We start from the raw sequence: 27,672 nt of genomic DNA on the forward strand, positions 1-27,672 counted from the left end.
GTGCAGAATCCACCAACGCCCTGCTGGGCGTAAGCTTTCTGTTGGTTAGTGCTTAGGAGACTGATTCTCATGGCCATCAGCTGGAGCACCAGTTCAGTATTGTCTACAATAGGGCAGAGAACCTGCTTGCTGGTTTCCCATGGGCATCTGGTGGCCCACTGTGGGGAAAGAGGATTTTGGATTAGATGGTGCATCGGTCTGATCCAACAGGCTTCTGGTGCTCTGTGGCCAACTATGGTTGGATTCTAGTTCCCATAATTTCTGACCATGTTCAGTTATTCCTAGCCAGCACGGCTGGTGGCCAGGAATGATGGGAGTTGGGAGTCCAGAATATCTGAAGATCTGCAGGTTCCCCATCCATGGTCCAGCAGCTCAACCTGAGACTTTCCCAGCCTTATCTACAGAAGCCAGCAATTGACTCTGGGACCTTCTGCATGCAAAGCATGGATGATATCCTGTGTATTTGTTCCATTAGTGCAAGGATTTATACTTGTGCAATGCAACTTCTCCTCTTCTCCTCCCTCTGTCTGCACCCCATGCCCTCCCCAAATCTTTACCAGAGGTTCGGGAGGAAAATCAGCGCAGATTGGGGGTGGACCTGGGGAGGTAAGCAGGAGAAGCTCCATTGTGCTAATGGAATACATTGCTTAGCATTGCTTTGGCTACAACCCTGTGTGTCCCACCACATGCTTCATAATGTTAATGACTGTCTCCATCCAAATACTCCTGCAAGAAGGAACTCAACATGTATGGAAATGCTGCTCATGGTTTTCTGGAGTTTTTAGAAAGTCAAGCTTATTCTGAAGCTAAGACTGAAGCAAAGGGCAATTGATCTGTTTCTAATAAAGTGTGAAAGGAACAGAGGAAGCAACCTTCTGCCAAGGCAATTTGTCTACCTAGGCCAGGACTGTTTGCAGCTCTCTGGGGTCTCCTTAAGAATTAGTCCACACCCCTTGCCACTTTAAACTGGATTGAATCTCTTATCTCCTGTATGCAAAGTGTATGCAGTACCGCTCATGATGGCTATCACCTGGTGGCCTCTGGTGGCAGAACATGCAACCTGCAGCTATCCTCATGTCATCAGTCCTGCAGCATAGCCCCTTGGGTGATATTTAGTCTTGCCTTCTTTCAAACCCTTGAGGAAGGTACAGTGGTGCCCCGCAAGACGAATGCCTCGCAATACAAAAAACTCGCTAGACGAAAGGTTTTTCCGTTCGCGATTTGCCTCGCAAGACGAATTTCCCCTATGGGCTTGCTTCGCAAGACGAAAACGTCTCGCGACTTTTTTTCTTTGACTAAAAACAAAGACATGTTTTGTTTATAAAGTTAATTTATTTTCCCTTAAATTTTTGAACTGCTCTTTACAGTATGTGTGACTTTAAAGAGCAGTTAATAAACTGTTGTTGTACCAAATTTGGCTTTGTTTGGACTTTTTTTGACCATAGGAACGCATTAATTGATTTTCAATGCATTCCTATGGGATTTCGTGCTTCGCAAGACGAAAAATTCGCTAGACGACAAAAATTGCGGAACGAATTAATTTCGTCTTGCGGGGCACCACTGTACCATGATGTGTGCTCAAATCCCTCAGTGGCATTTGGGGTGCGGGCAGTCTTCCTCACTCAGCCTAACCTACTTTGCAGGGTGGTTGTGAGGATAAAGCTGGGGGGGGGTAGGACAGAGGCGAAGCTAGCTGCTCCATCACCTGGACCAGCCCACATGCTATGCACCCGGGGGTGGGGCAAGCGTCCCACAGGGCTGCGATCTCCACCTCTGTCCCACCGGGGGGGGGGTGCCACCTGCGATGATGTAACCCCATCTCAAGGATGACACCTGGGACAGACCACACACCCCTTCCTCCGCCAGTGGGGTAGGAGAAGAATGGCGTGTATTACCTTGAGCTGCTAGGAGGAAGGGCAGGATACCAAATTAAGAAATAACACAGAGGTTTAACTCAAGCAAATTTCTTGACAGAGAGCCTCCTCATCCAGTGGGTGAAATGTTTTTCTGTTTTGAGTCAAGGCGTTGCATGGAGTGGCTCAAGACACCTTTGCAGTTGAAAGCTGGGCAGTACATTTCTTGAACTCCTGCTCTTTCCCTTCTGAGATAGGTTTTCTGGCAGGTAGACACCCTAGGGAAACAGATGGCATCTGCTGCTTTCTCTGAAGGTCAGACAATCTGTCTGAAACAGCCCACTCATGGGAAATGGATCCTATCCAACCCCCGTCAGCACAGCTGGTGCACTCTGACGTTATTCCTCTGGCTCCCAGGCCCATTCAAGGCAATGTGTGGCTCTCATGAGGTGCGAAGGCTGCCCTGAACCTTGCTGTTTTTCTTTTGCGACAGATCATTCATGACCAGGGCAGTTACAGTTTCCTAGTGTGTGGGACCATCTTTGGAGCCTTTGCCTTCGTTTTCTACATCTTCCTTCTGTTTTCCCACAGGATGCACCCTCAACCCCAATCAGGTAAGGACTGCCAGCCCATTATCCCAACCTCTCCCCCTTCCTTCCACACTTCTGAAAAGAATGGAAGAGGGGGGTCCGGCATTACTGCAAAGCAAGCCAGGGTGTCTTGCTCCAAGGAGAAAATGCAAGGAAGTGTTTGCTTTACAGCTGCTTCCTGCCTGTTCTTCCTGCCTGGCTTGGCCTACAATGATCTGTCTGGCACCCCAAACTTTACTTTCTTTGCTGTTGAACAAAGAGGCTAGGGGGTGAAATAAAGCACTTTTTAAAAACAATATAGCAGGAAAGTGGGGGTGGAGGAAGAGCTTAAAAGGTGCTCAATCAATTTTTAAAAACAAGCATGAGTCAGCTTTCCTTGCTTAAGCTGCAAACAGACTTCAACATTTCAAAGCCAGGAGTAGCCAATCCTGGAAATGTTGGGAATTCAACTCCCAACAGCCCCAGCCAGCATGGCGGACACTGGGGGGTGATGGGAGGTGTAGTCCCAACACCATCTTGAAGGCCACAGATTAGCCAGCCTGCTCTTAAATCCTAAGCTGGGAGGTAGTGGTTAAGGTGCTGCACTTGCCCATGAGAGACCAGGGTTCAAATCCCCCATTCAGCCATGAAGTTCACTGAGTGGGTGACCTTGGGCCCGTGATCAACTCTCAGCCCAGCCCTACCTCTCAGGGTTCTTGGGAGGCTAACATGGCAAGGGGGAGAGCCATGTACACCACCCTTTTGGGGGAGAAGTAGGATATAAATGCAATAACAGCTCAACAAGCATGGTTTCTTTTACCTACCCATGTTACAGGCTGGTGCACACAACTCACCCTGTAGAACGGGGAAAACAGGCCACAAAGCTGTCAACTCACCAATAGAGAATACAAGATTACAGTCTCAGTAGAACCAATAATTTAAAAATGACAATCTAAGTCATGGCAAAAGGCAGCTGGTGTAGCTTTGCATCTGTACCAACACTTGTAGCATGGAGAGGAAAAAATAAGCCATGATCTGAAGCCAAGGCTTGTTCCTGCCTTCCCAGTCGTGGTTTTATTCTCCCCAAAACAAACCAGAGTTTGGGCTGCAGCCAGTGGTTCCATGAACTTTCCCTTCTTGGTTAAGGGAGGAGCAGAGCAGGTGCGCTTTGAGCTTTGTGCATAGGGTGGTTAAACTAATCCTGTTTCCACTTCTTGTTGCATCTGCTGCTGTCAACATGAGCATCTTACTACAGTGCATTAAGTCCATTGTTTTTCCAGATAAAAGGAGATATGAGCTCAACTGAGTTAGGTGTAGAATGTATTATGCAAGTAGTAGCAAATGTCCCATTATGAGCTGAAGTGGCTCACCAGGTGGGGCAGAGCCACTGACTAGCAGGAGGGTTGCTATTGCTTACCAGGAGAGAGATGGATGAGGCAGTGGACACAGTGCAAATGCACTGGTAGGAGCACCAGATGGACTCCACTGGTGCGTTCATGCCACGCCGATTTCCGCACGATCTCACCACCCTCCCGCAGTAAACAAGAGTGACCCACCTGCTGGGAAGCTAACGGCGCAGCTTCACCCCGCTACCCGATTAAGAGCCAGTTGTAGGCAAGACTCGGAACCACCCAGTGCAGTGCCATGAAGACACAGTGAACCAAGAAAAGTGAAGTGGAAATGCATGTCTTAGAACATGCAGAGAGCTAAACGTAGCTCTCTTTGATGTGAGCACATGGTTGTGTTTGGAAAGGGTAGAAGGTATGTAGCCTGCCAATGACTTCCACCTTAAAAGTCAAAGCTCATCCACCGGCTGTTTCGTTTCTGAATGGCTGCTGAGAGGAATCTTGTTTTGCAGATCTGGATCTGTCACCGGACAAGCCACCACCATCAATGGAAGAACCTGGACTTTATCAGAGCTAAAGGAAGCCGTGAGTTTGTATTTGGATCAAGCACACCGTCACACCAACCAAAAGAAAGATTTGCTCTTACCGTCTGGTTTAAAACTACCTGGATTTTCTATTCTCTGACTTGTCGGTTCCAACTCATTCACATCAGCCAGTCGGTCCGTCGCTAGAGAAGAATCACTGTAGCAAGAATGAAGACTAGAAGGGCTGGAATCTTGACATGTGAAAGTTTAACTCCTCTGGTAACCTCCCATATCCCTTCAGGAACACAGGCAGTGAAAGGTGTATTCCTGTCACTTTAGAACCTTGGGGGTAGCGGGAGGCTTCCTAAAGTTCATTCACTGCAAACCAAGAGGCAGCTGTAGATATTTCTAATTTGATCAAGTTGCAAAACGTTTGCTGCAGCATTATGAACTCTATTCACTGATGCTGTACAACAGGCATCCAGAATTTTATTTTATTTTTTAAAAAATACTGCATCACCCAGGTTGAAGTATTCAAGTTTTGTGCGTCTCCAGATGGGATTTCACATGGCGGAAATGCCAGGGCAGTGGGAAAGGTACAGTGAAACTAATGGTGGGTTGAGTTCAGTAGAACCAGAATATACTGATGGTTCACAATTAGTACAGAAGAAGGAACAGGAGAGCTGTAGGCTACTTCTGTTGATGGGACAGCTTTACCCATGAAGTATGAAAATTTTGAAGTACATGAAGCCAAACATCAAGTCTCTTCCATTTGTGCAATATAATGAGGTGCCTTCCGGAAGCAGAACTTGAGAGGTACTGAATATTAAGAAGGCAGCCATGTTCTTGACTGTTCTAAAGAGAGAAGGTATTGGGATAGTCTAAAACTTAGCTTTAGCAAACTTGAGCTGGCTTTGTTGCAATTTCTGTCCCACAGATAGATATACATGTGTGTGTGTATATATAAAGGAATGTTAATGTGATTGCTCTTGTCGCATGAACTCGTGGAGTAACTAAGATGGGACCCAGCAACTTCACTCAAGTAGAGCTATTTCCCCCTAGAGGCTTGTTGCACTGCTCATTTCAAAATTGTGCATTATACTGAATTTTTCTGTTGTCATTTGACTTCAATTGCTATGTTGCATGGGTATGCGCCCTCATCTTTGATTTCCATGTTGTCCAATCCTTAAAATATACACGCCTTGATTACAGAGCTTGTGTCATCTTGTGCTCTAAGTTTATATATGTGTGTTGGACCACAGCCTTTTCCAGTGGACTACCTACAGCAACTGCTCCCTAGGATTCTTGGACAAGGCGGCAGAACCAGGTAGACCTTAATCCGATTAAGCAAAACGTTGTATTTCTCTTGTGAACCTGAGCAACAATATAATTTGTCTTTAACAGAATGTTAGCATTGCAAGAATATTGAGTTCTCATGCTGGTTTACAGCAAGCCATGGTTTACCAGGTGTGGGTGAAACAGCAAAATATCATTTGCCATAAACCAGAAGTGGGGACTTTTAATTTCATTCCACTGTGTACATGAAGAACATGCTTGAGCAAAAATTACACCTGCTTGTTTATGGCAAACCATGCTTTGCTGTTGCCTCTGATAGCAACCACTGTGTTAACAGCAGGAGTAAAAGTTGCATTCCTGATTTGGCTTATTTTGAGGTTACACCTCACATGCAATTAATCCATACCTACTTCATTACTTATTTAACAAGCATAGACACTTTACATGTACTGCAGCATCACTGTTCATCCCAGTAGCTAGCAGCCTTTATAGAAAGTTAATTCTTTAGTGTCCCTTTCAAGTGTAGAGAGAAAGACAAACAAGCATAATTTTACAATTATTCTACTAAATAGGTATAGCTTCTGTAACTGAAAAGGTGTATGAACTACATAAGTATACGTTTTAATCTCAATTTTGAAAAAATATTGCTGTAATAGCTAAAAATAACTACAAAAACAACACATGTGCCTGCTCAGGAAATATCAGTTAGAAAACTGGAACCTTGATAAATTCTCTTGAACTGTTTCAGATGCACCACGGGTGCAAGGCAAGAGACATGAATGCAGAAAGTCTGAATGAGTTAAAGCTTTAAGGTATTGGGATCTAAGAGAAAGGAATCTGGGGGGGGGGTAATTTAATTCAAGCAGAAAACTGTTGTAAACTGGCACTGAACGGCTGTATACACATCATCCCTTTAAAACACCCCAAAATCCTAGGCACTGTGGTTTACCCCTCAAACTACAGTTTCCATTATTATTTGGGGGAGGTGTTTTAAATGTATGGTTTGTAAATAGCCTTGGTCTCCTAAATTTGCTTCTCCAGACTGATTTCCTTGCCATTCGTGTTCTTCAAACCACAAATGGGTTAACAGTCACAGATACTTCAAATGCCAGAAAGCAAAAAGAAAGTAGGAGGTTCAGTCTGTTTCTTCCAAAGCAGGTTTCTCAAATTGTACCACGATGCCACCAATCTATTTTTGCTTACAGCGCTACAGCTGTGGCTGAGAAACCTAGAACAGTACTTAGTAATGAATAGGCATCATTTGAATACATTCAGTTCTTTGAGAATGGTACCATCACTACTGATAGAGAAGAGGCACATCTACATTTATATATTACACAGTTCAGACAATGCTTGGTGATTACACTACTGCTACCTCTATTTCAAGAATCCAGTGAGATGGCTATTATAACTGAACTGCAGTGACAACTTCTTTCCACTGCAGAAGAGTAACACTCCAAATAATGACATTTGTTAAAAAATATTTATTTAAAAAAATACAATTATTTTGCAAGTCTGGTTGCACATATTAACATGATTTGCTACACTGTTTAAAGCCATCTTGCATTATTATACAAAACATATCCCTCTGTCAGTTCTTAAACAAAATAAGCAATGCTTCCTCCAAACTTTACTTTTTTAAAAAAAAGATTACCCTAAACCTTTTTTGCACAAAAGTCTAAGCAATAGAAAATAGTCACCTGATTTTGCAGCAAAGACCTTCATTATGTTTGGATGTGCAACAGCCAATATATACCGACTTTTAATAGCAAACTAATCCACAAAAATGGCATCACTGTACAGTTTCTTGAAGACTTTTAAGACTAGCTTTTGACCGAGAATTATACTCCTGTAATAAAATTGTTTCTTAAGAGGCAGATTTTTCTTCCTTTTCTAACCAACCTGTTAACATTTTGAAGGCCTCCCTCATATCTTACCCAGAGGTGCTTATATAGTCAAAACAATAACACTGAGAACATACTTAGAACTTTGGCTATTATGCAATTGCATTACATATCAGCAATATTTTACAGAATGGCATTAACATACTGGATATATATCAAATGGTACAGATTTTCAGGGTTTTTTTAAAAAAAAATGGGAACAAAACATCAACAACCTACTCTCCCCCAGCTAAATTCACTTATTTTCCAAATAAATCCTGTTTAGCCAGCCAAACCTTCCACACATGGAGGTTCATATATTGAATCCATTCTAAGATGCACCAACACAGTCCCTTCCATGTTTGAGACTGCATGCATATTGCAGAACACACATGCAGCCCAAGGTCCTCTGTACTAGAATGAGTACTTCCCTGGTAGAAGCTAGAGCCAATTTTATTTTCTCTACAACCAGCCGCACAAAGGCCTTGGGAGAAGAACGGGGACTTTATTCCCAAAGGGAGCTAAAATAAGAAAGCCCTTTCCCTTCTGTAAACCTGCTCTGTTACTTCTTGTAAGTAACAATAACCTGAGGACCTAGCGTAATCCACTGCCAGTGCTCTGCCCTGCATTGGTCAGCTTGGGGGATAACCAATTGGAGCCCTTAAGTTGAAGACTCAAGACAGTTCTACTTTTGATGCCAGAACTGAGCAAAAGCACAGACTTTGCTCTAGGAACAGCAGTCATTTAGAAAGGGAGGGGGAGAAATCAACAGTACATGAGCTTATAAGTAAAATGGCAACTGCAGGAACATGCTCTGCCATCTTAAAACAGGTGTAACCCAAACAAAAATAGATGGAAGGCTCAGATCTGAACAGTAATGTCCCAGAGCCACCACTTGAAACTCATCAGGAGCCTCCAAACTTGCTCCTCCTGCCACAAAATGGTGCCTATAAATGCACTAGGACTAGGAGTCCTCAAGCCTTTTCAGACATAGCATTACCTCAAACATGCATTTGGATACCGATCCCCTTGGGTGGCATCCAATGAAGTAATTGTTTGTGCAAGGACTTCCAGTTGTGCTACAGAACTTCTCCTCTGATGCCCCCTAAATCTGTTTGGGGGTTCCCCCAAGTCCTCTGAGAGGTAAGGGAGAGGAAGCTCCATGGCACTAACTGAACTAATTCGATGGATACCGTCCTTAATTTTTACCATATATTTGTATAGTGGTAGAGGTGCTGCTGCAGCCAGCTTCAGATCAAGTCTCCCATCATGGTAATGACTCTCAACCCACCCACTGAAAACCAATGCACTAGCTAGTGTCCTGCTGAACAATATAACACAACACAACGGCCAATAACAATGGCACTAAACACTATTTATAGACTAATACAAATAATCAGAAATTACAACCAAAGTCTCTAAATCTTCTTCACCAGTCGCAGTAGAATAATTCAAAAATTCAATACACAGTGATACCTTGGGTTACATACGCTTCAGGTTACAGACTCCACTAACCCAGAAATAGTGCTTCAGGTTAAGAACTTTGCTTCAGGATGGGAACAGAAATCGTGATCCGGCGGCGCGGCAGCCCCATTAGCTAAAGTGGTGCTTCAGGTTAAGAACAGTTTCAGGTTAAGAACAGACCTCTGGAACAAATTAAGTACTTAACCTGCGGTACCAGTGTATACGTAACCTGTCACCAAATATCACCGGAGCAGAGTTTCCGGATAACCAATCTCTTTCATTCAATGCTTCATCAGCCAAGACAGTACCATATGAGCACTGATCCAGAGCATATTTTCTACAGCGTTTATATTTGCTTACATGTAAGATTGGCTCGTTAAGAAATTGAACTGCATCCTTCTCATATTAATTCTTACAAGTCTGGCTGATGAAGAATTGATCAAGATTGGCTGATGAAGCATTGAACAAAACAGATTGGTTATCCGGAAACTCTGTTCCGCTGATATTTGGCGACAGATTATGTATATATCAAACTTTTGAATTATTCCACCGTGACTGGTGAAGAAGATTGAGACTTTGGTTGTAATTTCTGATCATTTGTATTAGTCAGTAAATAGTGTTTAGTGCCATTGTTATTGGCCATCGTGTTGTGTTATATTGTTCAGCTTGTCTATATTGCAACACAGGGGTCTGTTTACAGACTAGATAGTGTCCTGATAGAAAGACAGAACACTGAAGCATTCTGGAGTCCTGGAATTTATGTAAAGTCATCGGCTCCTTCACAATATTAATTCAGGCTTTTTTCATTTGCCAAGTATTTCATGCTAGAGCACTATGTTCTAGCTTCTCTCATTAGCTCCCAAGCCTCTACCTTTTGCGTATTCTTAGATACACATGAGCATACTATTTACGAATACAAATATGGGGGGGGATGCATGAATTATGCTACTGTACCCACACTGTGACGTACATAAGGCCATCTGGTAACACTGCTATAAAAATACAAACACTATTTTAAAAATACTTTAGAACAAGACTTTTCTATACAAGTTTGAAAGAGTAGATTAAAAAACAAACAAAAAACTTCTAGTATGGAGCATTAAAAAGTGGTGCAACTGAACAGCAAGACCAAAAGTCAACACCAAGCCACAGTTTCAAAACATTTCCCCAAAGAAATCTCACCACTCAAGAAGGACCAGCTAGAAAACCTGTGCATTCAACTCACTACTTGCTCCTCTGATCACACAATGCTTCCCAAAGAGAGACTTTCTAAAGACTCCCACATGGGAAAAGAAAAGCTTCCAGTTATTAATACAGTGCTCCACTTACGTTACGGAGCTCACGGTGACAAGATGTTCTGATGGCCGATGGCTTTAAAGCGGGGATCGAATCAATTCATGAAACAGAGGGAGGGTCTTCTCCTTTCAGGGAAATGCTGACACCAAATATCAGTTGTTAGAAGCAACACTAAGTTCCTGCTTTTGGACTTTCTGCAGTACCCATTTAACTATGCAGGGGGAGATAAGATGTTGGATTATATAGACCTTTTAGCAGGATTCAGCAGGATTTTGGCTACTCATTGATCTTCTGTGAGAAACTCTGAGACCAAAATGGTTAGCCAGCCCTGATCATTTCTGCATAATTCCTATTGTGGCACTGCCCAGCCCTGAATTAAAGGGAAGAAAGCATTAATATATATATCAAAACAGATACTGGCCCATTTTGGATGCTGAGTTTGCAGCTTGCTTAAACCACTGTTCAGTAGCTGGCCACAACAAGCTGCTATGTCAAAAATGGGGAATTGTGGTTCAATGTTGATTTAGTAGCCAGGATATTAAACTAGAGCTTGAAGATGGTTTAAGATCGAGGTGAACATTCAGTTCCCCATTTGGGATGCAACAGCTAAACATCGCTTTATTAAACCAAGAAGCAAGCAGTGAAATAGTCAAGCTGCTCGATTCCACCCACTAAGCTATGGTTTAGCAAGCTGGGAATTAGCACTGTTTAAGATTATTAGTAACTTTACCCAAGCATCTCCAAGCAACTACCAAATATGACACACAACATGTGAAAAGCAAAATAAAGCAATGCACATTACAAGGTAATCAAATAATATCCATCCATCTTTTAAGATAGGTCTAACCACTACAGTCCCTGTGAAGGAGGGGGGGGGAGAAGATGTGTATCCAAATCAGGCCACAACCCATTAATTGTATTTCAGATTCACAAATGACTGTGTTAAATACTCTCCTCTACCCTTGAGCCCTTTAAGGACCACATCACACTTTTCTCCAGGGCCACAGACATCAGCCTAATGCTTTCTCCACAAGAAATAAAGGCTGCACACATTGGCAAGATTAGGAGCTGTTGTGTTCAGCGGCACTAGATTAGGTCATTCCCTTGTGGCTTACTGATACTATTTATGTTGCCATTAACAGCCGTGGAGAATTTAAAGTTCTCTGGCATTTCTTAGAATCACAGAATTTAAGGTCTTCTAGTCCAACCCCGTGCAACATAGAATCAAAGATAAAAATGGGTTCGTTGCGCCCTCTCGCAATCTGTTTCAACCTCAACTGCTGTAAAACTTGGTGGGATGACTGTAAATGGCGGCTGAAATCCAATACACGTGCTTGGGGGAACTGACACAAAGTAAGAGAAGGAAGTCCTTTTTGCTTACTTAGAACTTGAAAAACAACATTTAGTTTCTTGGGCATCCCTTAATCACTCTTTCTGTTTTAAAAATGAACAACAGCCCTCTTGCTACAATACAAAGATGTGCTGTGTGAACAAGTGCTTACATGCAATTAGATACTTCAAAAGGCAATAAAACAGTTGGCAACGATATAACTCTAGCAGATACAATGAATGATTTAGGCTACCCCAAAGACTGCCAAAACTGAGCGAATGAGGTAAAGAGCAATCGGACACCAATTCATGCCAACATAGTATGCAGAATACAAATCAGGATTGCTCTTCTCTCCCAAATAACTCCCAAATAAGAAACAGTTAACTCCCTTAACTCGGTGACACACCTGGTTATTTTCTTTTCCACACACACACACACACACACACACACACATATAACATCCAGCATTTAAAGTTAGATCAGACTCTAACTTAAGTTTGCACACAGTTGAAAGCATAAGAAAAACTTCTTCTGTAAATTAAAATGTTTTCAACACATCCAAAAAAAAACTAAAAGAGAACATGCATGAAAGTAAAAAGACCTGTCCAACCTTGGAACTGGCTGAAACACAAATACAAAATATCTATATTAGCTGGTTATCTCTTTTGAAACCTTGCAGCATGAAATCCCAATTCTGCTAGCACTTGGATCACTGACAGAATAGAGCTGCAGCAATTCCACCCTTCAAAGGTGGCACTGGGGTGGAGGGAAGGTGCTGTAGCATAGTGGCTAAAAGCACGAGACAGTTGTTCGCTGTAAGCCCTCCAACAACCTGCCATGTCAAGGATGAAGCAGAGAGCTGGTCAAGACCAAATAGAAAAGCAAAGCCTCCACAAAATGAAGCCACGGAGCTCTATCAAATCACTTGAAACAGAAGAGCAATAGGTGTATGTATACCTCAGCCCAGTATAACAAGCCAGGTTACAACAGTGCGTCTTTTTGAGGCTGGTGGGGCTAGATTGTGAAACCTGGATAAACAAAACTGCTACCAAGATGGCCCAACTTTGGTTCACTTACATGTTTTTAAATATACATGCGGCACAGGTGCACCATATACCACACAAGAAATATTTGACGAAAGATACCCTGCCTGTTTCCTTTGGTGATGGGAGAAAGAAGACAAAAGAACAAATAGTTTGATTGCATTCCTTTAGTGCTCAAGAAGAAATGTAAAGCAAAGCAAAACCTCGCTCTGACTTCTCTCCTACCCCCCCAATACATATGCCAAAAGCAGCCAGCCTAGATTGGCTGCTATTAAAAAGTGCTGTCATTACTTTAGCCCATGAGGCAGAATACCAACCCCCTGTGCAAACTCGGGGACGCAGGTTGCCTCCTCTCACTTACTACTTGCAGCTATTTTTCTGCATGGCTGCATTAAACAGAATATATGGAAATATTGCACATTCAATTTAGGCACAACAGACATGGACCTTTCAAATGACTTAGCTGATCACGTCTGGAAAATGAATGACAGCAATGAACCTTCAGTAACAGACAAGAACTCACCTTCTGCTGTCTCTTTGGGTTCTAAGCTATATTACACCATTCCTTTCCTCTTACCAGAAGTGGTTTTGGAAGGGTACTCCAAGAAATTAACTTCTGACTGTTCTTGTGAATGGTGCATCACAAACTCTATGGGAGAAGGAGAAATTTAGTTTATCTATTTCAGTGGGCGTGGGGGGGGGAGAGAACCAGCTAATGTCTTCTCCTTTAGCATGGTACTCAGCCCTAGGGGACTCTCATACATAGGTACATATTTTGAAATTAACAGAGATTTTGCAGAAGCGCCTGGATGACTGTGCTCAAGTCCCCTGCTGATCTTAAAGAATGGGATGGATGCAAAACACAGCATTTCAAGCTTCTCTCAAATCCACTAGGTTTAATCTTGCACTGGAGGTACCATTTCAAATAGTTGCTTGCTTTTCACGCTCTCTGCTTCTGCAGACTACTAAAAGTCATCATTAAAATTGTGGTAGGAAATTGCATTTAGTCCTTAATAAGTAGCTGGTCAACACTTCCCTATTAAAAAAAAAAAAAGCCCTGCCAAACACCATTCCTGGTATTTATCTTACCTTTCCATCAAATAGCTATGTGACGCTACAGGTCTTGTGGTACTTTCGGGACTTTGGCCCAAATCTAGAAGATAAGGGTAGCACTTATGCAGAAATACTATGCCTCTCAATGCATCTCTTTCTATGGAGAGATAACAACTAATGCTGTAAACATCTATCCAGGTTCCCATCATACTTTCAATTTCCAGTCATATAAGCCAGACTGCTACATCAGGAAGCCAGCATAACACGACCACCAAATTACCTCTAAACTATCCTCATAGTGGAGACATCCAAGAACAGTTCAAGTATGGTTTAACCACTCCCTTGCCGCAAGATTAAGTGCAGTCTGAAAACAGCTTTTAGCTCTTTCAGGCTATAAAGCAGCCCACACCACCTTGCCCTTTCCCACTCACACCCTCCTCATCAACAGGAACACTTTCAAATAACCACACATTATTTCTACTTTTAGGAGCATCAACATGCTCACACTTTAAATCCGAGTGAGAGTGTGGCCAAAAAGAAAAGTGGATCACCCAGAGGTATCAGGGGCCAAGAGCAGCACTGACTGTTCTTTGGATACCGTATTTTTCGCCCCATAAGACGCACCGGCCCATAAGACGCACCTAGATTTTTGGGGGGAAAATAAAGGAAAAAAATTTTATTTCCCCCCCAGGTGCGCTGCGCTACACCAGGAGCTTGGGGCGTGCGGAGCTCAGCGCGCCCCAAGCTTCTAGGTGCGCGCAAGCAGTCCGCTGCCGCCCCAAGCCTCACGCACCCGGTGGGACCTCCTGCCGGGTGCGCGAGGCTTGCAGACACTCGCCCGAAGCAGGGGGAGCCCTCCCGAGGGCTCCCCGTGCTTCGGGCGACAGGCTGCCGCCCCAAGCCTCGCGCACCCGGTGGGACCTCCTGCCGGGCGCGCGAGGCTTGCAGGCATTCGCCCCATAAGACGCACCCCGATTTCCCCTTCATTTTTGGAGGGGGAAAAGTGCGTCTTATGGGGCGAAAAATACGGTACCTTATTTGTTGAAAGGGGACAGGGGAGAATAAAATAATAGAATACAAGCACACATTCACTGCTCAAATGTCAGATCTACATACGACCTTATCAAGCATCAAGACAACACCACACACAGCATATCAGATATATGGTTACCCCAATGCCACAAAACATCAGTTGCCAGGATCTGCAGTTAAAATGGTGTGCTTCTTTAAATATCAGGGTTTTGTTTTTTAAACCTACCAAGCAATATCAGACGTAAAACATCCAAATATTTCTAAAGACCAAAACGATTCATTCATTCCATGTGCTATGCATTTCTCTGGAGATGAATCAACAATTTTGGCTAAAGGATACACAACTAGATCTTCTCTATTTACAGGCAACACCCTTAAAATTTTGCCCAGTTCTTCTATATCACCATAAAATGCTCCTGAAAAGTTTCCTCTTACAAAGAGATAATATATTTTCGTACAGCATTCCTGCATTACTAATAGAGAAATTATCAACCCTAAAGCAAGCCTTAAAAAAAAAACATTTTCCAAGTATTTCTTGGAATGCCAGCTTCCAATGGAGATTAATATTTTGATAGGTTATACAAAAGCAAAGGGGCAAAAGGTTACCAGTCAAAAAGGAAAGTTGTGACTGGTATCAGCTGCTGCAGAATCAATCATTGCATTCCACCCCCCTCAAGAAAAATCGCTTTACCAAGAGAAGCCTTCTTAAATCAGAAGAACCAGGTGAGAAAAGTGATCTTGGAGAACAGTCTCCAATTAAGGCGTTTCCATAAAAATTCCCTTATGTCTTGAAAGGAATTTTTGAAAAGGCATTTAAACCGGGAATAGCAAAAAAAACCCAAGCCTGTTCATATTGTCTCTGTGGAATTGCAAACCCCATATTGAAAAACAGATTTCATCATTTCAATGAAACCTCTTTATCTTGATTTCCACCTGTCCTTTTTCCAGAAGGCCATACCCTATGTCTTCTGCAAATCTGGGGAGAAAGGCCCAGGAGTGGAGGGGCCGTCCATTCCGGACATCGTAAATGGTCCATGAGTACTCAGCACCGATGGAAACTGAAAAACAGAAACAGATACCAAGATTGCACCAGTGTAAAAGGTTTTCTGTGCACTAGCATTTATCTTTTCCACTGATAGCTGGTGTGTTGAGACTATTCATTTCAGCAGAATAATTAACAATTTAACATTACCATTTCTAAGAAGCTCGTCTGTTCATACTTGCCTTTTCAGTTCACTACTCACACTGCAAAATGATCTTACAGAAACAAACCAAGGGAGCAAAGCCACCAGAGATGACGTGGCGACAAATGCCTCCGTTTTTCTAACCTGGTACTATAACAGTTTGTCACTAGAGGGCGTTTTCACTGGGCCACTTTTGACTACAGTACATGACTGAGATAAAAGGCTATCCTGGGTTGAATTCTTTTACTCCAAAATGCTTGTGAGATTGTTATTTTTTTATTCTGCCAATTAACAGATCAACTGGAAAACCTTTTTAAAAGCAGCTTTGGACAACTGTTCTTAGCTCCTGCCAGCACATAATATATAAATGCCACTTCAAGCTTCAAAGTTTGCTGTAGATTACATTGAGTATATTCTCTCTCTCTCTCTCTCTATATATATATATATATCTCATACGCATACCTTAACCTGCATATCACAACCTTGGTTCTCTCATCTCAGCATCCATATACAAGCACTGAGTAATTTACTTACGCCATTTTGATGTACACACCGAGTCACACAAATTAAAGATACAAGCTGTACCTTAATTTTTCTGAAAGGCTTGAATAATAGTGAAAAATTGTACACTACCCTTCATCCAAAGATCACAGGGCAGTTACAACAAAAAAATTTACTCTTATGTACAGTGGTACCTCGGGTTACATATGCTTCAGCTTACATATGCTTCAGGTTACAGACTCCGCTAACCCAGAAATAGTACCTCGGATTAAGAACTTTGCTTCAGGATGAGAACAGAAATTGTGCTTTGGCAGCAGCAGGAGGCCCCATTAGCTAAAGTGGTGCTTCAGGTTAAGAACAGTTTCAGGTTAAGAACAGACCTCCGGAAAGAATTAAGTACTTAACTCAAGGTACCACTGTACACAACATAACAACATACACAATGTGTTCCTATTCAATCACTAAACGGTATCCTTCACCTGGAATCGGGTGCGGCACTCAAAGCGAACAATTATTTGCTCATCTTACCATTGGATTATCTCAATGACAAAACTATGCTTACTCTTCGGGATTAACACAGTCTCCACTGTGCTCATGTTCCATGTTTCATTAAGGATTTTCCATTAAAAGAACAAAGCTAAAAAGAACACATTAAAAGAACATTTTCCAATCCATTGTGCTTAAACTGGAAGGCTTCCAGAACTAAGGGTGCTACAAAGTCTGGATTACATGGACTATTGTTAGCACTCACCCTCCAAGTCAGAATTGGAAAAGCATGCTTTTTAAAAATTCTGGTTTGCAGTGCAAGTGTTAACCACAGCTTTCTGATTCACTGTCACAGCATCTAAAGTCAGCAGTAAGCTGCAAAGTGAAAGTGAAACTGTGCAGAAGAGGAAAGAGCAGAGGAGCCCATGGCTTGTTTCTCAAATGGAGAACCATCTGAATTGAGATGAACCTATAAGAAGAGGAGATATTTCTATTTTTGCAAATCTTGTTGGCTCTTTTACATAAGTCATCCACTGGTGGAGTAAGGGGGGTGCGGTGGGTGCGGCCCGCCCCTGCTGTTATCCCTGAAGGGGGGGTGATATTGCCCCCCATCCCCCTGGGATGCTTGCCCCGCCCCCGAGTACACAGCAGGTGGGGCACTCCAAGTGCCAGAGCAGCTAGCTCCACCTCTGAAGTCATCCACTGGAACTTACCTGGAAAAGGGTGTTAGCACCTTGCAATCTTGCTGGGCTGAGAGGGGCAACTGGACTGAGAGTGCTCCAGAAATGGATACTGGAGAGCAAGGGGCTTGGGGTCAGCAAAATAGGCGTCTGTGAGACATACAAAACAATGTCACAACACCAGTTTAATATAGGAACTTAACATAAGAAACCATTTAACACCTGAACTTCCATTACCAGCAGTATAACTAGCAAGCATTTAACACTTCCAAGCCACCGAGGTCACCTGGGCTTAGAATCATCGAATTGTAGAGTTGGAAGGGATCCTGAAGATCATCTATGCCAACCCCCTGCAATGCAGGAATGTGCAGCATACGGGGAGCGAACTTGAAACCTTGGCATTATCAGCACCATGCTCTAAGGAAGCCAAGGCAGTTGTTTCAGCATCAGTTGATGGCACCAGACACCCAAAATAGCAGGTGATCAAGTTTGGAAAGTCACTACTTCAGTTTAATAGCTTTTGGTGAATGTGTGCAAATCTACAATTGAACATGAGCTAGATAGAACAGATTCAAGCAAAGATGGTCACTTTTAACAGTGATCTGAACTAATTTCTGACATCTAAGCTTTGTTCATGCTGTACTCGCACGGCTAGTATTTTAAAAAACCAAAAAACCATGCACCTAAACCTTGCTGTATACGTTCTCTCTTTGAAATTAAGCTAGCACAGAAATTTCTCTCTTTGAAATTAAGCTAGCAAAAAGAGCATGACATTTGCATTGGCTTTTCGTGTATCCAAACATGAAAAATCAGCTTAGGATGTTTGGATCTCTCAAATGATTTTCATGCCACCCTTGCCAAAAAGTTCTAGAAACGTGAGGCATTCTAAACTGACTCTATGCTCTACCTCCATCATGTAAAGATCAGTACATATTACACTAAACACACCTTGGTCTGGTTGGCTATGTACTTGATCACAGGCAACAGGTTAGATTTCCATCCAGCTTAGAAAAATCCCTGTCTGCTGACTCATAACCTTTAGAAAAGTTAGCACACCTCTTCTGAAGAGGTCATCTCTCTGCCATGCTTCCTGCACACATACAGGATTTGGTTTAGAAGTAACGGAAGACAGGATTACCTGTGAAAAAAGTGCTGGTGTAAGAGAAGCAGTAGGGAGAGAAGGGCTTAGTATCCCCAGCGGACTTGGGTCACTGCCAGTAATGACCAGAGTGGGAGCAATTTCCAGCCCTTTAGGCTTTCTAGTTCGGCTATGACGAAACTCCTTTTCTAGAATGGAAGAACCCTGCTCTTTGAACTCCAAGACTTGGTTCTGAGAATGTTCCAGCTGCTGGCACGACACAGGCTCAGGATCTGTGTCTATAGCCAGATCAGAACTTAAAGGTGGCAAAGGAGACCTGGGAGGAACCTGGAGAGGAGGAGAAACGGAGGCTGCAGGAGGAGTAGGGGCGAAATTGGCGGTCAAGCACGGCAAGGGTGTGGACGTCTCAGCTTTCGGTGTTACCAGGGACTCCAAAGCCTGGAGACTCTCATCTGAGCCAGAAGGGAGAGTGGAAGCAGCTGACAGAGTAGAGGGTGGCTGAGCGGTAGAGGCGAGGGGGGAGATCGAAAGCTTCTTGGAGGACACGGTCACAAATTTTATGACAGACGGTGTCAGATCCTGAGGACCCTTTTTCTCCACCAGTTTCTCAGTCGGGTTCTCCATATTGATTGGCTTAAAGAGTTTTACACAAGAGGAAGAGTTCAGGGAGTTCAAAGTGAATGAAGAATATAGGCCTGAGTGGATGTAATCGTTGCGGCTGGAGGACTTTGCACAGGGCTGAGGCTTCTCCTTCCCACAGTTCTCCAAGTCCTTTGCAGCATTGCTAATGTCTATCAAGCCCGCCTGAGCCTCGGCATCACCCTCAATCCTGCCAACCGCTAAGGGGTCCATATTCAAAATCTCCGGGTAAGACACAAACTTGTAAACAAACTTCTGGCCATTCACTTTTTTGATGATGTTCTGTGGAAACATCAAACAATAAGAAGGCGTCAGGCACTCCTCTCATTTGAATTCTTCCTTCGGCGCCTCAACCCAAGGACGCCCCACTTCAGTAAGAAAATTACTTACATTTGAGGACAAGCTTAGTTACATAGTTATTATGTGTTAGATCCAGGCTAAGTTGCTAACACTTCATCAGCAACGACCAAGCCCCATTGATTTTAATGGAAATGAAGTACAACTAGCTTAGCCTGGATTCTGCCTACATTTATATCCCACCCTTCCATTTAGAAACTCAGAGTGGCTTAAGGGGGTGGGGGGAGTCCAAGGTACTGTTCATCCCTGCAGTAATCAGGTCACACCCAAAGTTAGCTTCAACAAGGCTACAGCACTGGCTGAATCCAGAACATTCACCGATCATGGAAAGTTTTGCCATTTCTCTCCTGTCTGGCCACCCACACACTAAAAAGCCCATCCGCAATGTGCATTAAATCATAATGGCCCATGTCACACGTAATGGGCCCAGACTCAGTCTACTACCTACACATTTTATGGCCTTGATTTAAAAGGCAAGGAAGCTTAAGCCCAAATACTGAAGATGGGCACTGTGTTTGCATCTGTGGGCGCACTGTGTTACAGCACCAAGGTTAAGTACTCAAATGAGAGAAGATTTATGTAACTTTTATGTAGCTGATGGGAAATAAGCAGCTGACATTCAGCAAAACAGCATGAACTGGAGCCACTTCAATGCCTCTAAGCCGTATTCAGCAACACTTATTTCCTTCTGTACTTACTGAAGTACTGAATTGTAAGTTTAATGAGCAAGCCAATGTTATCTCAACTTTAAGTTCTAATCTGCAGGCCTCCGGAACATTTATTTTCTTATCCCATGCACCCACACAAGGACAGTTTGAAAAATAAGATCATATGAAAATATCCCTCTTCCTTCTACTTGGGTAGCACTGAATAGGCTCCTTCTAGGGGGGGAAGCAATGTACTTGCACAGGAGGTGGGGCAGCTTCCTATGTCGTTCACTATTCTGGAAAAGGCAATGCATATATATGTGAAGTAAAAGGGTGGGGGAGATTAAAGTCTATTTGAATTCAGACTTAAAACAAAATATTTTAGGACAGTGCCAAATACAAAATGGCATCACAGGAGTATAGCAAGTTGTCATTACTTTGTGTTTTTAGGGCTTTCATTTCCCTGAAATTTGCACTCATTTTTGGCAACCTGACAGGTGATTTTCTTGGAAAGCCTCACTTAAACGTCTAAGACACTTAATAACTCTTTAGAAGTAGTTCAGGGCCTGAAAAGCTAAACTCTCAGCCACAGAAAACAGCTCTCATGATACCCAAGCTTGTACAGTGGTACCTCGGGTTACACACGCTTCAGGTTACATACGCTTCAGGTTACACACTCCACTAACACAGAAATAGTGCTTCAAGTTAAGAACTTTGCTTCAGGATAAGAACAGAAATCATGCTCCAGCGGCGCGGCAGCAGCAGGAGGCCCCATTAGCTAAAGTGGTGCTAAGAACAGTTTCAGGTTAAGAACAGACCTCCAGAACGAATTAAGTACTTAACCCGAGGTACCACTGTATAGCATTGCATTACCCTTGGAAAACAGAAAAGCTCATTAGGCTGGGGCAGAAGGAAAGGAGGGTTCCATATCTGATACAAACTAAAGGCTGGAGTTACCTTCACATAGTAATATCTGAGAGCACGACTGAGTTTGTCATAGTTCATACTGGGCTTGTTTTTACGGATCCCCCAGAGGCGGGCCACCTCTTCCGCCTGCAGCAGCTTGAACTCTCCGTCATTGGAGGTCCAGCAGATGACATCCTTGTTCCGAGGCTCCTGGAGGAGTTGTAAAAGGAACTGCCACAAGGTGATCGCACTGTCCATAGCAGTGAGCTGAAATGCAGAAGAAGAGAAGCTGAGAAGATTCTCACAGGGGTCATACACAATGCTTTGGGGGGGTCACATGCACATCCCTCCTAAAATAAACGGTATGTTGCAATAATCAGTACTGCCGGAGGAGAAACACGAGTTACCAACAGAAACAAAAAACAAAAGTTTAGGAGGGCCACATTCTCTACACTGGGACGATTTAGAGTCTCATTTAGTTAAATCAAAACCGTTTGGAGAGCCACACTAACTCATTACATTTATCTATGAAAAGTCCCTCCATAGGTCTAGCTTTGCTCATCAGAAACTGTGCCAGTTCAGCAGCCAGGTTAGACTCTTTGCAGAACGTTCAAAACAAAAATAGCGCAAATAGCACACAAAGCGAAACAGCCACAATTACAATTTAGTTTTTTTCTCTTAAGAAAATGCATTACTACTGATGCTGGAGGGGCAAAGGGTGTCGTCTTGTTCAAGGATTGGCCACCATGTTGCTTTTAATTTTAGCACTCAAATTCTACTTCTGAATGAAATCTGAGTTATAAAATATAACACATTAGAGAAGGGATAGTCAGTGTGGTGCCCTCCAGATGCTGTTGATCTCCATCTCTCATCAACCTCTCCTAGCATGGCTAATAGTCAGGGATAAAGGGAGCTGTAATCAAACAACATTGGCCAGCTCTGGATTAGAGAATGAAAGGAGCCCAGGCCAATTTTCATATTATGCAAACAAATATACCCTTCATAAGCAACCACCAATCCTGGCTCTCTGATGAATGTTCAAGTAAATCCACACATTTGCAAACATGTGTTGGGTCATATTCACATGTTACCACCTTACATGTACACCTGAAAAACTGTAGTGTCTGAACAGACAGAAACCTGCTACCACATCCCTGTTCAAAGAAGGAGAGATGAGCAGCCAGGCTACCCGCTGTTGCAGGCACCTTGCAAGTTCTAGCTTTAATATTATATTGTCCTCCAAACTCCTACAACTGAAGAAAGCAGGAGAGGTACCCAGTTAGATATACAGCACACTGAAATAAAGAGGTTCTTCAGTGGTGGAAATATTCATCTCACCTAGCTCTTATTTCACCTGAGTGAAATTCACCATTGGCAAACGGTGTGCAAAGTCCAGTCTAATGGGGGCTATCTTTTCCTCTCACACAGGCCAAAGTGAGATGTAGACACAGCAGAGGCTGTAGCAGCAGGACGGTCACTATGAGGATGGAGCTGAAGTCTTGGCCCACCACTATCCTCAAGATCCTTTCACTAAACTAAGTGCTGAGATATACAAACTGCCAGTTGCAGGGCAGGTGGTGCAAATTGATACCCAGAATAACTTTGGTAGCATGTACATATTACAGAATCAACACAAAAAGTAAGAAATAATTCTGTAGAAGAAACTCTTCGGCCTATTCAAAGGAGATGGTTGAATGTAGTTGGCTCTATAAAAGGATTCGCAGGACAATCTAGCATGACAAAACAGGGTTACGCATTCCTAATTAAATTTTGCCTTGGGGCAGGTACTTCTCCCTGCTCCCCCTTTAGGTAGAGTCTGTCATTCCGTCTGTTTTTAATGGGACCTTGCCAAGGAAAGGAGTCATTTAAAGAACTCAAGACACGCACTACACAGATATGCAACACTAGCAGACTGTACTGTTAAAAGAACAGGCCTGTGTTGAGTCTTTTAATCTGTTTCTTGCTGGATATTCAGAAGCAGCAGATCACAACCCCCCTCAACTCCACTTCTGACTAGAACCAACAGGATTATCTGCCTCAAGACACAACCAGGTAAGATAACTGAGGAAACCCCAGTTTTACATGCAAAGGATCAACTCTGTCACTTTGCACTAATCCAGCTAAGAAACTATGATTTGGTGTTTACTTTTCAGTATAGAAGCCACCTTTCTAAGGAACTGCTTACCGTTTTGCTTCTGTTCAGGCATTTTGCTAGCAAATAATGATGTCATATAGGTAAAAAAACAACCTATAGTTATGCCACTATCCTATAGCTAGGACAAAAATACACATGCATCCTCACTACAGGGATGGGTGGGAGCTTTGTGCACTAGTACACTTTCCTTTTCATCCCTCAACAACTCTGATTCTACTCCAGCACAGCTGCAAAGGTATTCTTACTTACTAGACCTATTAGTTGCTTGTTACTTAAAAGGTCTCCAGGTGGTTTACATTGAAAACGGAAGCATAAATTCAACTCAGTTGTTGCATATGCCATGGAACAAGGTCTGCTCATGCAACTAAACTTTCCTCCCCTCACACACACCCCACCAGCTCTGGAGGGTTAGGGGGCATGGAGGTCCTATTATGCAAGCATACCCCAGTCAGAGCTACGTTCAATTCCACCCCACATTACAATGACATTTTCCTTCAACACCTGGTGCCAAAAGGATGTCAGTATGGGCTTACTTCAAATGGTGCCTGCACATTTTGCTTTATGACTTTCATTCTGCAAGGTTTAGAGTCTAGGTCCCCTGCTGGGGACAAATACAGCAGCAGCTCCTGTATCCCACCCCCTTTGACGGCTCTGTCCTTGAATATGCCAAAACTATTCTCCCTGGGTGGCCCCATTTTCAATGCCATCTTTTTTTTGGCACAGAGCCATTCACTTTGTTATTATAGGGGGGGATATTTATAAATGCATCCTTATTGTAGTTCAGATATTTTTGTTTTAAGAAAATGCTGTGATCTCAGTAAGCATTTCCGGGGAGGAAATCAAAGTTCACAGGAGAAAGGGTAGGCTTGCAGAGCTGATTACAAATAGCTACCATAACCTTACAGAGATCAAAGTCCTGAACAGAACTGCAAGATTTCAATGCTTTTAGCAGTTGCTTTCATTTTCCAAGTTCCTGGCTTATATATGCGCGCACGCACACACACCAGACTTCACACCACAAAAATGAAGCCCAAGGATTTTCATACAAATAACTCAGACACTGACAGAGCATCCCATCTCACTGATTGCTTTCAGAAGCATTTCTAGGGGATCTTGTACACTCAATGAAAAGAGTTCTTAATATACTTTTTGCGACTTTTTCCAATGGAAGAGAGGTAGAAAGATCCCCATAATAAGCAAATTCAAGTGTTTGCAGCAGTTTGCAAACATGAACCCCTCTGCCAGTTTAAGTTTTCAAAAATATACATTTGTTTATTTTTCTAGTTTGCTCCTACCAACCACAAAAACATCCCACTATGTCTCCCTGCTCCAGTTTCTGCCCACAACTGCTGTCCCATCTCTTGGCCAGGTTAGCAGCAGCAAACCAAACACAACACAAAGCAGGGCAGCTGGGTATAAAGCAAGCAAAGTGGAGCAAGGGGTACAGTGGTACCTCAGGTTACATACGCTTCAAGTTACATACGCTTCAGGTTGCAGACTCCGCTAACCCAGAAATAATGCTTCAGGTTAAGAACTTTGCTTCAGGATGAGAACAGAAATCGTGTTCCAGCGGCGCAGTGGCAGCGGGAGGCCCCATTAGCTAAAATAGTGCTTCAGGTTAAGAACAGTTTCAGGTTAAGAACAGACCTCCAGAACGAATTAAGTACTTAACCCGAGGTACCACTGTATTTTGCCACAATGGCAATAGGAAGTGACAGTGGATGAGGGTCACATGCAGTGAAGCAAATGGGGATACTTAGGGAAAGATAGGACTCCCTTAGAACAGAAGCAGGCTAGTTGCTGCAGGAGTAGATTAAAGTAAACTTAAAGGGAACAAGAATGTGAGGAAATGCTAACAGATTCCGAAAATCTGAATGGGGCAGAAAAGAGTAAGCATGTTGTGTAAGAGGGGGGAAATTAGGAAGGGGTCCAGAAAAAAGTAGCAATCTATGGGCTGAATGAATTTTACTATGGGGTAGTGGGAAGAAAAGACAATAGAGATTACAGGACAGCAGGAGAGTCAAATGGTAACAGAGGGACATGTCTGGGGTGCAGAACTCAGATCACATAACACAGATCAATTATTATCTCTTCTAACTGGTTTTAGGAACCACAGGATTGTTATAGAAAAAGGTAATAGGCCAGAGTTTACCCATATATCCAAGTGCCTTGTTTATAGGTAAACAATGCTAATTTGTGATTAACGACTGGAAACCAGAGGCATACCCTAGTTATCTGCATAAAGTTGTGAGTTTAGCCATGAATTTCATTGCTGAGCAGGAGGAGAAATGGCAAGGCGATATGAAGGCAGACCATGGGAGACTATGGAGTGTATGGCATATATGTGTGTGGCGACATGATGCCACTGTCGTGGCAAGACCAAACACAGAAGTGATTTTTATTTTTTTATTTTTTACCGGGGGGGGGGGGGGGGAGCTGATACAGCTCCTTGCCAAGCCCTAAGTATGCCTCTGCTAGAAACACAGAACTAGGTTTAGGGTATAATTCAACCCCCACTGCCCACACTGGGGTATGTGTGTGTGTTTGGATTGCATCACTCCACTGGTACAGAGCTCCTTTTCCCCTCGCAGCAGCTGGTATGGGTGACAGGGCTATGGGTGCAGAGGTGTCTCTGCCACACTGTGCAACTGCCAGGCCACAGTTCAGATTCTTTTGCCAGTCAATGTGATCTTGTATAATGGCAGGCTCTGCAGGGGTGATTAACCTGTATTTGGCCTACAACTCACATCATTTGTGACCACTGGCCACACACGCTGGAGCTGATAGGAGTCCAACAGCTTCTGATAAGCCACAGGTTAGCCACCTTGATACAAGTCCAGATCATATTCCCATTAGGAATTTCAACTAACAAATTATTTTTAAAGTCACAACCTCTTGAAACATGCAAAAAGAGAAGCTAACGTGAGCACAGACTCTTCTTTAAAGAGGTGTTTGTTCACATGAGCATTACAAGAGAAGGGCTTATTCTTTCCACTCCCAAACTGTAAGTTACAGAGTGTATTTTAGGAAGGACATAACTCTGGGATAGCTGTGTATGACATCCTGTTGTTATGACACACACAACCAGTATAGAAGCTGTGTCCTCCTGAATAAACCCTGCAGAAATACCCAACACAGTTTACTCACATTCATGCAAATACAGCCTCGGGTAACAAGAAACTGACTGTCATAAGTGCTAGAAACCAGAAGAAACAGACAACACAATATAGGGAGACATGAACTCCAGGAAAGCCATGATGAAAGATTCTGAAAAGCGAGGCAGCTGGGAAGATAACAACATATTTGAGGAACCACATCTTAAGATTTCTGCAGAAACCAGAAGACAAAACTGAGATTAAATTCCATAGGCTGGGTCTGTAGTTAAGCCCCAGGGGATGCAGGACAATGTACAAACATCAGTTATAAAGAAAAACTAATGGGCTTCTGCCAGTATAGTCCAGCAGACAGATTTCAGCTGCTCGAGCCAGGAAAGCATTTCCGAATTATTGCATAGCCAGAACTCTCACACCAATTCCCTCCTTCCTTCACCTGTGAAAAAAATGGCAGTAGTTTGGGCAGGGCTGCTTGAAAGAAGCCAGCGAGATAACATGCTGTAGAGAAGCACCTATGCACCAGCAAGTGAAACTAATGTAACTGGCAGCAAATGCTGACCAATTTGATTTTACTAATTACAGAAGCGAGTGGGTACAACACAGCCAAGTCTGTGAGTAGAGTTGAGAGAAGGAATGGGAAGAAACCCATAAAGCAGCTACAACAGAGAACGGGGGAAACTGGTTAGCAGCCCCACATGGAACCACAAGGGCGGGCGATAGGGGGGGATGAGCTTAATCTTGTACGGAAGCCCTAGCTTAGCCCCTGGATTAATAACAAAGCGGTTCCCCAGAGCATGGGCAGAGAGCACTTCTGCCAGCCTTCGAGGACGCAGCCGTCCGTCCCACCTAGGGAAGCAGAGGCCACCGCGCGGGCTGAGCGTCTTCCAGGGCGATCCTGGCCGGGCCGGGGGTGTGGCGCCGGGGCCCGGGGCGGGACGGAGGTCGACGGGGAAGGGGTCCCGGCCCGGCACTCACCTAGGCGGAGCCCGCCCGCCCGCCCGCGCCAAGCGGTCCCCGTGCGGCGGCAGGTGCTGAGCTCCCTGCCGAGTCCCTGCCTTTCATGGCCGGGAGTCCCCGCGGAGACTCCGAGTGCGAGTCCCCATCCCTTCGCGGCCGATGCGGAAGCAGCGAGCCGCGTCGCGAAAGGGGGCTGACGGGGCAGCAGCTTCACTCCGTCGCAGGCGGACTCCGCGGTCTCATTACGGCCGCCGTACCC

The 27,672-nt window shown here is 43.6% G+C and overlaps 2 protein-coding genes and 1 long non-coding RNA gene across 4 annotated transcripts in view; 2 read left to right on the plus strand and 1 right to left on the minus strand.

The window, feature by feature from the left end:
* Window positions 1-4,789, plus strand: part of MFSD4A (major facilitator superfamily domain containing 4A) — a 51,263-nt gene extending 46,474 nt beyond the window's left edge. The window contains exons 9-10 of the mRNA XM_082228360.1: window positions 2,347-2,467; window positions 4,281-4,789. Coding sequence (XP_082084486.1) covers window positions 2,347-2,467; window positions 4,281-4,345 — 186 coding nt within the window. The 3' untranslated portion in view covers window positions 4,346-4,789. The remainder of the gene's footprint in view (window positions 1-2,346; window positions 2,468-4,280) is intronic.
* ELK4 (ETS transcription factor ELK4) lies at window positions 1-27,655 on the minus strand. Of its 2 annotated transcripts, none has more exons than XM_082228375.1 (6): window positions 27,432-27,655; window positions 21,240-21,455; window positions 18,679-19,560; window positions 17,574-17,690; window positions 15,648-15,747; window positions 1-158 (listed from the first exon to the last, which is right to left on the minus strand). In XM_082228375.1, the coding sequence occupies exons 2-5, from the start codon at window positions 21,444-21,446 to the stop codon at window positions 15,649-15,651; spliced, it is 1,305 nt and encodes a 434-aa protein (XP_082084501.1). In that variant the 5' UTR covers window positions 21,447-21,455; window positions 27,432-27,655; the 3' UTR covers window positions 1-158; window position 15,648. The 2 variants fall into 2 exon arrangements, with proteins under 2 accessions (XP_082084501.1, XP_082084502.1); XM_082228376.1 differs by lacking the exon at window positions 1-158 and adding an exon at window positions 4,799-6,101.
* LOC309535371 lies at window positions 6,116-11,272 on the plus strand. Its single transcript, XR_014221226.1, has 2 exons — window positions 6,116-8,912; window positions 9,237-11,272. It is a non-coding gene; the product is annotated as an uncharacterized lncRNA (long non-coding RNA).
* Window positions 27,656-27,672: the final 17 nt, after the last annotated feature.

This window comes from Podarcis vaucheri (genome assembly GCF_965113315.1).
Source record: "Podarcis vaucheri genome assembly, chromosome: 6".
Classification (NCBI taxonomy): domain Eukaryota; kingdom Metazoa; phylum Chordata; class Lepidosauria; order Squamata; family Lacertidae; genus Podarcis; species Podarcis vaucheri.

Bases quoted from the DNA above. Each gene is read 5' to 3' on its own strand.
- ELK4 (XM_082228375.1), bottom strand. From the start codon at position 21,446: ATGGACAGTGCGATCACCTTGTGGCAGTTCCTTTTACAACTCCTCCAG. The intron at 19,561-21,239 runs GTAACTCCAGCC...ATGTTTCCACAG, and splicing joins TCAGATATTACTATGTGAAG to AACATCATCAAAAAAGTGAA. The intron at 17,691-18,678 runs GTAATCCTGTCT...TATGTCTCACAG, and splicing joins CACCAGCACTTTTTTCACAG to ACGCCTATTTTGCTGACCCC.